The 14,127-nt window shown below is 49.3% G+C and overlaps 1 protein-coding gene across 1 annotated transcript in view; it reads right to left on the minus strand.

Annotated features, from left to right (window-relative positions):
• DCAF4 (DDB1 and CUL4 associated factor 4) overlaps window positions 1-14,127 on the minus strand; it is a 34,699-nt gene that overhangs the window by 8,598 nt on the left and 11,974 nt on the right. Inside the window, exons 4-11 of the mRNA XM_011949620.1 lie at window positions 12,448-12,548; window positions 11,974-12,099; window positions 10,212-10,291; window positions 8,987-9,089; window positions 5,451-5,594; window positions 4,302-4,351; window positions 3,185-3,230; window positions 261-286 (exon numbers count right to left, since the gene is read on the minus strand). Of these exons, the coding sequence (XP_011805010.1) occupies window positions 261-286; window positions 3,185-3,230; window positions 4,302-4,351; window positions 5,451-5,594; window positions 8,987-9,089; window positions 10,212-10,291; window positions 11,974-12,099; window positions 12,448-12,548 (676 nt within the window). The remainder of the gene's footprint in view (window positions 1-260; window positions 287-3,184; window positions 3,231-4,301; window positions 4,352-5,450; window positions 5,595-8,986; window positions 9,090-10,211; window positions 10,292-11,973; window positions 12,100-12,447; window positions 12,549-14,127) is intronic.

A 14,127-nucleotide genomic window follows, 5' to 3' on the forward strand; every position in this document is an offset into this window, starting at 1 on the left:
TCCTGCCTCAGCCTCCTGAGTAGCTGGGATTACAGGCATGTGCCACCACGCCTGGCTAATTTTGTATTTTTAGTAGACATGGGGTTTCTCCATCTTGGTCAGGCGGGTCTTGAACACCCGACCTCAGGTGATCTGACTGCCCTGGCCTCCCAAAGTGCCGGGATTATAGGGGTGAGCCATCGTGCCTGGCCAGCTTCAGATGTTTTTTAAAGGGAAAAATAAATCAGATATAGTTAAAAGCTGGGTGTGGTGGCTCCTGCCTATGTAATACCAGCACTTTGGGAAGCTGAGGTAGGAGGATCACTCGAGCCCACGAGTTCGAGACCAGCCTGGGAAACATGGCAAAACCTTTTCTCTACAAAAAATACAAAAACTAGCTGGGCGTGATGGTGTGTGCCTGTAGTACCAGCTCCTTGGGAGGCTGAGGTGGGAGGATTGCTTGAGCCTTGGAAATCGAGGCTGTGGTGAGCTGTGATCATGTGAGCGCATTCCAGCCTGACAGATTAAGACCATGTCTCAAAAATAAAATACTATAAAAAAACCCCAAAAGTCCCCCTCTCTGATCCCTCCCTAGTCCAATTCTCCCTTCTCCCCCACCCAGAAAGAACTGCTCTTCTGAAATTGGTGTAAGTTCTTCTAAGCCATGCTGTATTTCCACTACATATATCTGTCAATAAATAAAACAAAGCAACTTTTGTTTTAAAAAATACATACAGAAATAGCACTGCACAGAATATCTCACTACCAGCTCTTAACATTTCTGCTTATCTGAATGGGTACCAGGTGACACCTCACTATTATTTCAATGGCCATTTCCCGGACTACATGTGGGTGTCTCTGTTCACATGAGCGTAGTCACTGGGCAGTCTCTCTGACCTACCCCTTTACACTCTTCCCTATGTGTGTGTCTTCTGACTGATGTGGTTCCTCTCCTTTTCCCCTCATAGCCAAACTTCACTCCAGAGGAGCCTGTATTTATTCTCACTCCCTTGCCTTTCCTCCACTGAAATCCAGGCCTGACCCTCAGCTTCCCAGAGAAATGTTCTCACCACAGTCTTCAATGAGCTCCTGATTTCTAAATCTGACGGAAATGTTCCAGTTCTGCCCTATGGCCATGTAGCCTAATGTCTACTACACACTCCTTGGGCTCAACCCACCACTCTCCGGGAAGTCTATCCTGGGCCTTCTCCTATCACAAGATACCCGGGCTAGGACCCGCGCCTGCCCCTTGGTGCCCTTCCCTCCACTCCTGCTGCCTCATTTCACGCCCTCACTGCTGTTCTCAGTCTTGCAGCAGCTTGTCTGAGGACTTGCTCTCACCTGTCTATCCCCCAACAATGCCACCAAAGGAAACATTTTCAAAAATGGCTCCACAATCACAACCCGCTGGGACCTCCCACATCCCTGAGCAAGCATTCAGTCTTGAAAGGTCCTACTCCCTAGCCAGAGACATCATGAATATCAAACTGCTGCCAAACACACCAAACTTTCTCCCAACTCCTCCTTCTATTAGGAGTCCCTGGCCTCTTCCTGCCCTCATGGGTCTCCCTCCAGGAAGGCGGCTGCAATCCCTCCTGCATGCAGCTTTCCTCCTACACTGAAGACTTGTGGAGCTGCCTGTCTCTATCTCCTTGCAACTGCATATACTCGATAGGTGTTGCCTGAATGACCACACATATTCCTCACTGGAAAACGTAACTATCTGAAAAGCAATCACGTAACCTTTTAAAAATCTTCTTAAACATTTTATTTTTATATATGTATTTTTCAATGGAGTCTTGCTCTGTCGCCCAGGCTGGAGAGCAGTGGCGCAATCTTGGCTCACTGCAACCTCTGTCTCCCGGGTTTTGAAGCAATTCTCCCGCCTCAACTTCCCAGGTAGCTGGGATTACAGGTGCATGCCACCACACCTGGCTAATTTTTGTATTTTTAGTAGAGATGGGGTTTCACCATGGTGGCCAGGCTGGTCTCGAACTCCTGACCTCAAGTGATCCACCTGCCTCGGCCTCCCAAAGTGCTGGGATTATGGGAATGAGCCACTGTGCCCAGTCACTTTTCTTTTTTTTCTTTTCTTTTTAAAAGACAGGGTCTCTCTCTTTCACCCAGGCTGGAGTGCAGTAGTCTGATCACAGCTCACTGCAGCTTTGAACTCTGGGCTCAAGTGATCCTCCTGCCTCAGCTTCCTGAGTACCCGGAACTACAGGCATGCACCATGATGCTCAGCTCATAGAATTTTTTTTTCTTTTATAGAGAGAAGGTCTTGCTATATTGCCCAGGCTGGTCTCAAACTCCTGGCCTTAAGCAATCTCCCCACTTTGGCCTCCCAAAGTGCTGGGATGACAGGTGCGAGCCACCGTGCCTGGCCAGGTAACGTTCTTGACCATATGAGTATGTGATATGTATGTGACATGTATCTCCAGGATAGAGAAGGTGCTGAAACTGTAAATGGGAACAGCATCACCAAATAAACTTATTTTGCTTCTGAGTTTGGAGGGCACGGAAGTGAAGAAAGTGGGATGTGCATGTTAGTTACTGTTGCTGAATCTCAGCTTATTTATATTCAAACTTTGAGTACTTATGGGGCCAGGCTAAGACTTAATCCTTTGACAGGCCACAGGTTAACTAAGGGCCCAATAAGTGTAGAAAGAATTCCATCTAACCCCCACCACTCTTGCAGGGAAAAATGCAGAGTGCAGGTCTGAACAAAGTACCGTTTTTCTAAAGGGAAAAAGTTACCTGAACTTCTGAAGCAGCACAAAAAATCTATAGCACAAAGGCCAGAAGATTACCAGAAACTGCCACCAGAGGGCAAGCCACTGATGAGGCTACAACAGACCATCCATCCCTTAAAGCCCAATTACATGGATTTTTTTTCCCTCTCCTTAGCCCACAGAAACATGAGAAACCATGCTGTTTTAAAAGACTGGAAATGACAGCGAGGTTCGTTTTTGCTCTCTGCAGAGCTTGGTGTCTTTAGCCCTCTGGTTAGATCATCATCGGAACAGGTGGTCAGTCCCATTAGCCTACAGAACCCCATCAAATGAAAGCCACATACAATTTTCAATTTGGAGAACACACATAGTTTGGTGCCTTAATTTGTAATCAGGTCGCTAATGTATTTAGGCTTTACAAGCCTTTGAAATGTAAGCTGGGTGTGGTGGTGCATAGCTATAGTCCCAGCGACTTGGGAGGCTAAGGCAGGAGAATCACTTGAGCCCAGGAGTTCTAGACTGGAGTGAGCTATGATTGCACCACTGCACTCCAGCCTGGATGACGAGCAAGACCCCTTTCTTTGAAAAAAATTAAATAAAAACCAAAAAACTCCTTTGAAAGAGAGTGCTGTGAAACAAATAAAATTTTAAAAAAAGACTCTGATTCAGTTATCACTTGTTGAAGACCAATGATGTGCCAGGAACTGCTAGGTGCGTTCACAGGAGTTAACTAATGCTAATCTCACGACAACTCAAGAAGTAGGTGTTAAGTACAACGAGTAGTCATGTTGTTTCCAGAACACATTTAATATGAGAATGAACCAAGGACAAGAGTCATTAACGTGTGGCTTTCGGTGAATCAAGTCTTGTGCCATATCAAGAGCTCCCAAGGGTACCAGAGGCCAGGGACCACAACACTGTACTACTGTGCTCTCAGCAAAGTGGCTCTGCTCACTCAGGAAGGCAAAGACTGGTGTGATGAGTGCTTTAAAAAGCTGTTGCCAGCAGGGACCTGAGGCCCGGAGCCCACAGATCCAAGTCCACTGCCAAAGGAACCCCCTCTCTGACCTTGCCCTCAGCTTCCCCTAGGAGGACCCTGCCCTCCTGACCACCGTTTTCCTCCCTGGCCTCAGGAGGAGCTGGGCTTCCTCCCCAAGGCTGTGCTGCTCCTTTCCACTTTGTTCCTCTGCTACCGCACCAGCTCTCCGGCAGGAATACTGGGTCTGTGTCGTGAACCCAGAGCCTCCTGTCACACGCCACAGTGGCAGAGCAGGCTGGCCTTGGAGTCAGACTGCCTGAGTTCCTATCCTGTCTCTACCACATGCATGTGAAGGCCCAGAGAGTGTCTGCCACACAGTGACATCAATGTCATCTTGAGAAACAACCATGATGGGACCTCAGCTACTTCACTGTGCTCCATGGGCATCCTTGTGTTCTACCCAGGTACGCTTTTTTCTAAAGCATGAGATTTAAGTGCACAAGGGCCCAGCCCTCTGGTCACTAAGATGCCATGCCATGAAGCCCACAGATACCCAGGTCCACGTCAGGGTGTGGCCTGCCCACCAAACCTCTTCCTCTGCCAAAGGATACAGAATGTGGGAATCCAAGTGATTGAGCGAGGCCCAGCACACCGAATTCACCTGGTGAGGAAGCAAACAGCAAGACGGAAAGTTATTTCACAGTCATATGCTTTCCTGTGGAATAACTTGTGGGGACACAGACATGTGACTTCTTTCTTCAGGTCTTGCTCCTCTTCAAATGGGCTGGAACAAACATTCTGAGGGCAGGGCTTGAGCAGGACAGGAAGTAACCTCAAGTCTGAGTCCTTCAACAGAGCCACAGGGAGACATTTGGTATATCTGGCATACCCTCTGGGCAGGGCTGAATGGCAGGAGATAAACCTAACTCTGAAGGTGGATCTTACTTCACCCAGAAGCCATTTTCAACCTGTATCCATCTTGCGGCTTATGTCCCAACTGAATAGCAAGTCACAGCTTCTCATGGATGCCACCATCACCCCACTGCAACTTAAAGGTTGCTCCCTAGACAGGAAACTCCTCTTACTTGTTTAAGTCTCAGTGCTGGCTGCGGCCTGGCTGGATGACGTATCACTCCAACACACAGGGCAGGACCCCTCCTATCCAGGCCACAGTCACTGTCACCCATGTCCAAGGAACTCTCTGCCCTGGTGTGGGCCCTTTCAGATCAACTCCTGGACCCCTGGAGGGACAGTCCTGAGGACCAGTTAAAGAAGCGCTGTTTCAACCTACCCCAATCATCTCATTTCACTTTCTTTTCCAAGACAAGAAACTCCTGGGACCCTTTCTTTCCCTATGGGTTCTGAGCAACTATAAATCCATTTTTTGAGATAGGGTCTCACTCTGTCACCAAGGTTGGAGTACAGTGGCATGATCATGGCTCACTGCAGCCTCGATCTCCCGGGTTCAGGTGATCTTCCCACCTCACCTCCCCCCGAACCCCCAAGTAGCTGGGACTACAGGTGCACGCCACCACACTCAGAAAATTATTATTTTTTTTTTGTAGAGACGAGGTTTCACCATGCATGTTCCGCTGGCCAGGTTGGTCTGAAACTCCTAGGCTGAAGTAAAAATCAAGTCTTATGGAAAAATGAGGTAACCATGCTCTGCCCTCTTCCCCAATTGCTCTCCTCTATCCTGAATTTGGCCAACTACCCCCAGGGCCAAGTGTGCAGCAAGGCTACAGGGATGGGCAATGTACCTTCCGGTTGGTGAAGTAGAGGTTTTCGTGCATGAACACCTTAAGCGTAGGGGTCTTCAGACTTTGCAGGTTGATGATGCCATACTTGGAGCCTCCGACTTTGACATCGTTCACTGTGAAGAGTCGGTCACTGTTGGTATCTGCCTGGAGAAGAGAAGGGGGCAGTGGGTGACATCCCAAGCTGCGCCTGGTGGGTAACGTAAGAGGGACCTGCCCGTCTCTCCTGGCCCCCATGCTCTGTGCCTTTTCACTAGGTGACAGCTCCTCTCCATGAGCGAGTGTGGAGATGACCTCACTTCCCCTAACTCAGTGCAGCCATCTCTGGGCAAAGTCAGTACATGTCTGATCTAACAATTCAAGAGGAAGGATGAGAATGGCAGTGAGGGGACATGGCCAGAAAGTCTGAGATCTGCATGAGGACCTCACTCAGAGTTTGGCAGAGTCCTAGCACGCACCCAGAGGAATGTGCCACGTGCCATCACGAAGGCTGTGCAGCAATAGGAAAAATGCTAGTTCCTATTACATAGGCACTAATTTTTTTTTACCACCATGAAAACAAACAAACAAACAAAAAACCCACAGAACAAAATGTGCAACAGAAAAAGACTGCATTCAAATATAGGCTTTTTTGGCTAGGCGCAGTGGCTCAAGCCTGTAATCCCAGCACTTTGGGAGGCCGAGACGGGCGGATCACGAGGTCAGGAGATCGAGACCATCCTGGCTAACACGGTGAAACCCTGTCTCCACTAAAAAATACAAAAAACTAGCCGGGCGAGGTGTCGGCGCCTGTAGTCCCAGCTACCCGGGAGGCTGAGGCAAGAGAATGGTGTAAACCCGGGAGGCGGAGCTTGCAGTGAGCTGAGATCCGGCCACTGCACTCCAGGCTGGGCGACAGAGCGAGACTCCGTCTCAAAACGAACAAACAAACAACAATGAAAAAAAATAGGCTTTTTTTTTTTTGAGATGAAGTCTTGCTCTGTAGCCTAGGTTGGAGTGCAGTGGCACGATCTCGGCTCACTGCAAGCTCCACCTCCTGGGTTCACGCCATTCTCCTGCCTCAGCCTCCTGAGTAGCTGGGACTACAGGCGCCCGCCACCTAGTTTTTTTGTATTTTTAGGAGAGACGGGGTTTCACCGTATTAGCCAGGATGGTCTTGATCTCCTGACCTCGTGAGTCGCCCGCCTCAGGCGGGATTACAGGCTTGAGCAAAGGTAAGCTATTTTTTTTTTTAAAGAGGTGGGGTCTCACTGTTGTCACCCAGGCTGGAGTGCAGTGGCATGGTCATGGCTCATGATAACCCTGAACTCCTGGGCTCAAGTGATCGTCTCTCCTCAGCCTCCTGAGCAGCTAGGACTACAGGCATGAACCACTGTGCCTGGCCACTTTTATATTTTTTTTTGTAGAGATAGTGTCTCACTATGTTGTCCAGGCTGGTCTTGAACTTCTGGCTTCAAGTGATCCTCCTGCCTCAGCCACCCAAAGAGCTGGGATTACAGGTGTGAGGCACCATGCCTGGCTCAGGATGTGGGCTAATTTTTTTTTTTGAGAGGGAGTCTCACTCTGTCGCCCAGGCTGAAGTGCAGTGGCACGATCTCAGCTTGCTGAAGCCTCCGCCTCCCAGGTTCAAGCTATTCTCTCACCTCAGCCTTCTGAGTAGCTAGGACTACAGGTGTGAACCACCACACCCAGCTAATTTTGGTATTTTCAGTACAGATGGGGTTTCACAATGTTGGTCAGGTCAGTCTCGAACTCCTGACCTCAAGTGATCCTCCCACCTCGGTCTCCCAACGTGCTGGGACTACAGGTGTGAGCCACTGCACTTGGCCCTATTTTCGTTTTTTCTTTTGAGACAGAGTCTTGATCTGGTTGCCCAGGCTGGAGTGCAGTGGCACAATCATGGCTCACTGCAGTCTTGACTTCCTGGGATCAAGTGATCCTCCCACCTCAGCCTCCCGAGTAGCTGGGACTACATGCACACACCACCATGCCCAGCTAATTTATATTTTTTGTAGAGACAGGGTTTACCCATGTTGCCTAGGCTGGTCTCGAACTTCTGGGCTCAAGCGAACTGCCTGCTGAGGCCTCCCAAAATGCGGAGATTACAGGCATGAACCACTGTGCCAGATGTGGGCTATTTTATTTTTCTTTTCTCATTTTAAAACATGATGTGGTTAATCACTATTTCAAAGCAAAAACTCTACATATTTATGTGTTTTGTATATATTAATAAATATAGACCCATACACAGGTTTGGACGCTGGTTTAACTGTATCAACTTTGTTAAGTTTACCCAGGAAGAAGTCATGTTCCCAGAAGAATCACTGAGACTAGACTCAGATCTGAAAAACTGCTCCAGGTGGCAAGCCACTTTCCGGCTCTGCGGTCACACTGGCCAGCCAGAGTCACTGTAACTTTGGGTGATAGAGACGACCTACCACACGTAAAGCCTGGGTCAGGAGAGATGAAGCATGAGGGTCGGGGTGTCCAGGCTTGTGAACGGTGGCCTGTGTATCACCAGACCCCACACACCAATGACCCCCACTGTTCCCACCCGCTTTACCCCAGGGAAGGGACTGCTGAGGGGAACCCACCACAACAGAAGATTCTACTCATTCAGTCAAACCATATCCCCAAGCACACAGAGAGAGAAGCCACACGGGAGAATGTGGGCCCGGCCCCCAACACCCCTCACATGGAAGGACCCCGCTGTGGTGGTCCCCTGGGGCAGGAGGATGCAGTGTCGACCTCCAGGGTCAATCTCTAGCATCGGCCTCCAGTCCGGCCAGCAGATGGCGGAGTCCAGATGCTCCTGCCTCTGTATCCTCGTCTCACTCTCCCTGGCTTTCCCTCAGCCTCTAGGAAGGACAGGGCTTGCCGGGCACACCCTGCTCTTACGTGGTCCATCGAGAGGTCAGGGACCTTTGTTTGCAGTGGACCCTCTAGCTCTCTGCCAACATTTCCTTGGCCCCTGGGTTTAAGCGGCGGACCTTGGCCTCCAGCTTGGGTCCATCCCAAACCAGAAAAGGCCTTTCACCCCCTGCAAATGATGTGATGGAGGTATGTTGATGGGAGGTGCCCCTGAGGCCAGGGTGGCAAGCAAGGAGTCCTACCCTCTAGTGACCAAAGGCATACTGGGCTGCAGGTTTAGCCACCAAGTCCTGCCCCAGTTCAGGAAGAATTAGATGTCCTCTGGTCCACTGTGAACCTTTTTAATTGCATATACAACACAGCCAAGGAGAAGTTACTGTGTCAAGTTTCTTAGTCAAGGTGTGGCTGGGTCCAGACTCTGATGTCAAAAGATGGAACTGATGTGGGGGTGATGATGGTCAGCGCACAGCCTGCCTCCCAGCTTAGCATCTCCCAGGCGGTAGCCAGCAGGCAGGTTAAAATCGTACAACCAAGAAGATGCCACCTGCTTTCATTGCAGTTGGCTTCTCCAGAGCTAGGCTTGATGACTGGCAACGCTCAGCCACAAAGTGTCCAGAGGGGTGGTACTCACATCCTAGGTGTCCACAGGTGTCCCCCCTCCGACTCACCAGTATGAGGTTAAATCGGTCGCTTGCCAAGGCGGAGGGATCCAAGCTCCGAATCTGGACCTTTTTCCTCTCCATGCAGCTGAGACGCAGCTCGTGGGCTAAACTGCAGAAACAGAGGGTAGGGGCATGGATGCTGTAGCTGACATGCATGGAGAAGATTCGGGGGTCTCTGGCCTTCCCTCCCCCGAGGCCCATCTCTCCTCGTTAGCCTGCTCCATAGTACTTCTCAGCAATGGAGCTGAGCAAGATCCCAGATTATCTGAATTTGAGTTTCCCCACAGAACACTCAGGAAGATGAAAATGAAGAAGTGGGTGGCCCATTTACAGAGTCAAAGAGTGGGAGTTAGAGGGACTTGTGCCTGCATCATCCAGTACAGCTCCTTCTCCTGAGATGACGAAAGTGCTGGAGATGGAACCATGGTCTGGAGGGCACTCCGCTACTGGGAAGAGCCCCAGGATACGCTGCCTCTTGTCTCGCTGGGTGAGGAACAGATCTAACTAGAGTTTTAACTCTTTCTGTCTCAGAAGGAGGAAAACAGAGGTGGGGCCTACCCTGCCTGATACCCACGGTGTTTCTGGCCTTCCCTGAAGGGGTCCTGCTCCAAGGTGTGAGGGCTGTGCCCCAGGAAGCTGCCTTAAATGCAGGGTTCTTCACTTACGCACGTACAGTGGGAGCAGGAGACGCAGGGTTGGGCGCTCAGGTGTTGGAGTCAGACAGTTTCCCACTTCTAGCTTTACCTTGAGCAAATCACTCCACTCTGAGCCCCAGTCTCTTCCTCAGGAAATGGGGGAAAGTATCGGCCTATCTCACAGGGTTTTAGTTAGAACTGTATCAGACATCTTAAGTACTTTGATAAAGTTTAGTACACACACATCCATTTAATACCCCATTTTTGGTGACAACTCATTAGAAGGGAAAGAAGCATGGGAATGAAGTTGTAGGATCTTCTACTAGAATGACTTATGAGTACCAGAGAATAGACATCTCTGCCTACGTCGCCATCCTCTCTCCCTAGCCTCCTGCAAGAGTCCCTCTCCTTCACTCTAGAGAGAACAGCTTTCTCACGGTGGGTTTAAGCAGCAGAAGGCAGGTTCTGAACTGGAGCCCCTCAACTGTGCAGGTGCCTCACGGGGTAGCCACATGGTCTGTCCAGATTGAGTTCTTGTACCACGAAAAAAACAGGAAAAGAACATTCATGAAGAAAACAAAGAGGCATTGTCTTACTGGCAATAATTGGTGACGCTGAGAAAACCCAGTTGGCTTTTTCGGAGCATGGAAGATGCATTAAATCCCATCCTGGCAATCTAGATTTATTACAAAAAAGAGAACAATTCAATGAAGATTTATTTGTTATGGGATAATGGAGAATGTTTTTCGTTCCACAGGACGCAATAAAAGAAATAGGGACTAAATTGGCAGAAATTTTATGCATAAAAATCCAACAGTATCCTTTCCAAGTCTCCTGTCCTTGGCAAGAGGAAAGGCCCAGCACAAGAAAGTGTGAGCGAAGGCCGGGCGCAGTGGCTCACGCCTGTAATCCCAGCACTTTGGGAGGCCGAGACGGGCGGATCACGAGGTCAGGAGATCGAGACCATCCTGGCTAACACGGTGAAACTCCGTCTCTACTAAAAATACAAAAAGAAATTAGCTGGGCGTGGCGGCAGGTGCCTGTAGTCCCAGCTACTCGGGAGGCTGAGGCAGGAGAATGGCTTGAACCCGGGAGGCGGAGCTTGCAGTGAGCCAAGATCACACCACTGCACTCCAGCCTGGGCAATAGAGCGAGACTCCGTCTCAAAAAAAAAAAAAAAAAAAAAATGTGAGCAGGAAAGTCTGCTCAACTCTGCCATGCTCTCCATACACATACACCCAGGGGGACGAAGCCACCAGGTGCAAGAATGCAGCAATGGGACTGCAAACAGGCCTGCACTGCTTTCCATTCCACCTGTGATGACCCAAGGCTGGAACTATAAGTTCCATTGCCTACCTTGACAACAAAATATGCTAGCATCTAGACCTGTGTCAAGATGGCCTGTATTCCAAACCATGCATCCTGGTCTTCTATTTAAAATAGAAAGCTGGGTCGGGCATGGTGGCCCACACCTCTAATCCCACACTTTGGGAGGCCAAGGTGGGTGGATTATTTGAGGCCAGGAGTTCAAGACCAGCCTGGCCAACATGGTGAAACTCCATCTCTACAAAAAAATACAAAAATTAGCTGGGCATGGTGGCAGGCACCTGTAATCCCAGCTACTTGGGAGGCTAAGGCAGGGGGCTCACTTGAACCTGGGAGGCAGAGGCTGCAGTGAGCCGAGATGGTGTCACTGCACTCCAGCCTGGGCCACAGAGTGAGACCCTGACTCAAAAAAAAAACCCAAAAAACAAAAAACAGTTACTAAAATTGTATCACACTGCCTCCCAAGATTCCTTCAGGAATGACAAAACAGAACTGCTGAAGAAGGCTGGTCGCAGTGGCTTGCACCTATAATCCCAGCACTTTGGGAGGCCGAGGCGGGCAGATCACTTGAAGTCAGGAGTTCAAGACCAACCTGGACAACATGGTGAAACCCTGTCTCTACTAAAAATAAAAAAATTAGCTGGGCATGGTGGGACGTGCCTGTAGTCCCAGCTACTCAGGATGCTGAGGCAGAAGAACTGCTTGAACCCGGGAGGCAGAGGTTGCGATGAGCCGAGATCATGCCACTGCACTCCAGCCTGGGCAACAGAGTGAGACTCCATCTCAAAAAGATAAATAAATAAATAAATAACTGCTGAAAAAACTTAGCAAACAAGAAAATGGGGATGGAAGGAGGGGGCTCTTGGCTGTTCTTATTCTTGTCTTCTTTCTGTCAGGGAAAAGCTGGGGCCACACCCCCTGAAGTGCCTCTGCTAAGTATTGCAGGGGCATCTAATTGGCACCCTTTTCAACAGTGGATGGACAGGTGCTGGCAGGAGCGGAGGACGGGGGGCGAAGGGGTGAGGAGCCCACCTTTTTATGCTTGTCCTCTTCCTCAAGCAGCCGCAGTCTCTTGCTCTCCATCTCCTTCTGCCGGATGCTCTCTTTCGTCAGGGGGTTGCAGTTGTTATGTCCAGGGAGCAAGCGGAAATAGCGTTTCTTTTCAGGGTCAAAGTAAAACCCAGGTAGCTCTTTATACAAAAAAATTAAATGCATCAATTTCAACCACGTGAACTGACCACCTGAGTTGGGTGCCCAGTGGCCTGTCCCCCCACCTCATGCCTGCCTGTCTTTTCTGAGAGCAGGGATGAGCTGCCTTGTCAAGCAACATCCCGGACTGTGCTCAGTCCTGGGGGAGGCGGTTTGCCTCAGGACCACCATTCCTGATGCACCCAGCTCCCTCCCTGAGTGTTTCAATTTGCTCCTGGAACTCCTTCCGAGCCAGGAATGGGTCTCAGCCTTCCCTGTGCGCAGGGGCCAGGAGTCCCACCCAGCAAGTGCCCTTACCTGGCACAGAGGAGGCCCCAGCTGTGCCAGACGAGGTCGACGGAGACTCATCATCACCGTGGCTGGAATCCTGAGCCGACTGTGCTGCCTGGGAGTCAGACCTGTTGACACACAGCTGTGTTAACTTGGAGCCCAGGGCTTGAGTTCCAGCCATTCTGACTCGGGGTCCATTCGGGCAGTTCTGCAGCCTTCACCTCTGATCTCTGACCTTTCCGATTACTTGAGAAGCACTGATCTCCTCTTGCAAATACAACAAAATAGGGCAAGGTTTTGGTTTTTCACTCTTTTTTCTTTCTTTAAAAGAGAACAGATGTCAGTGATTCCCTCTTCTTATTTTCTCACTTAAGCATTTTGTGAGGTCTTGTGGAATTTTCCAGATTAAAAGAAAAAATGGAAATCTCTGCCAATAAGAATTTTATCAGCTGGGCTCATTTGTCAGCACAATGGCAGTTACAAGGCTAGGTGAATTTCATTCTTTATTGGATTCAGTAGCATGACGAGTTTAAATTTTACTTGACTACACAATCTTATAGACAGAAAAATTGGGCTTTGGGGGACAGAGTTGAGTTCAGTAACACTGGGACAGAGCCGTGGCTAAAACACTTGATGTGTAAATAAATCCACAAGTAGCTTCTGTGGGAATTATAAGCTGAAGGATGTAGTAGAGGCGTGTGCCACACCACCCAGATAATTTTTGTATTTTTAGTAGAGAGGGGGTTTCGCCATGTTGGCCAGACTGGTCTCAAACTCCTGACCTCAAGTGATCCACCTGCCTTGGCCTCCCAAAGTGTTGGGATTACAGGCGTCAGCCACCACGCCCAGCACAGCCAACTTTATTTTAAAAATACATTTAATGTTGCCTTGGCCTGGCGTGGTGGTTCACGTCTGTAATCCTAGCACTTTGGGAGGCTGAGGCAGAAGGATCACTTGAGCTCAGGACTTTGAGGCCAGCCTGAGCAACAGAGTGAGACCTCATCTCTTAAGGAAATAAATAAATGTAATGTAGCCTGGTGTACAGTGTTTTCAAGTCTATACTAGTATAATGTCCTAAGCCTTTGTGTTCACTCATCACTCACTCACTGACTTCCAGTCCTGCAAGCTCTATTCACAGGAAGTGTCATATATAGGTATACCATTTAAAAGAAAATCTTATATACTCTATCTTTACTGTATCTTTTCTATGTTGAGATCCACAAATACCACTGTGTCCTGCCTGCCTCTTGCATTCAGTAGTCAGATGCTGCACAGGTTTGCAGCCTAGGAGCAATGGGCTACACCCATATAGCTTAGGTGTGTGGCTGGCTGTACCATGTAGGTTTGTGTTAAGTATGTGCTATGATGTTTGCATGACACGACAGCCTAATAACATATGCCTCAGAATGCATTCCCTCTCGTTAAGTGAAGCATGAGTGTATATCCTTGTCCAGGACTTAGAGGCTGAATAAAATTTGGTTTCCACAAAGGTATTTTCTTTTTTTTTTTTTGAGACGGAGTCTCGCTCCGCTGCCCAGGCTGAAGTGCAGTGGCCCGATCTTGGCTCACTGCAACCTCCACCTCCTGGGTTCAACCAATTTCTCCTGCCTAACCTCCCGAGTAGCTGGAATTACAGGTGTGCACCACCATGCCCAGCTAATTTTTATATTTTTAGTAGAGATAGGGTTTCACCATATTGGCTAAGCT

This window comes from Colobus angolensis, unplaced genomic scaffold (assembly GCF_000951035.1).
Source record: "Colobus angolensis palliatus isolate OR3802 unplaced genomic scaffold, Cang.pa_1.0 Scaffold3, whole genome shotgun sequence".
Classification (NCBI taxonomy): domain Eukaryota; kingdom Metazoa; phylum Chordata; class Mammalia; order Primates; family Cercopithecidae; genus Colobus; species Colobus angolensis.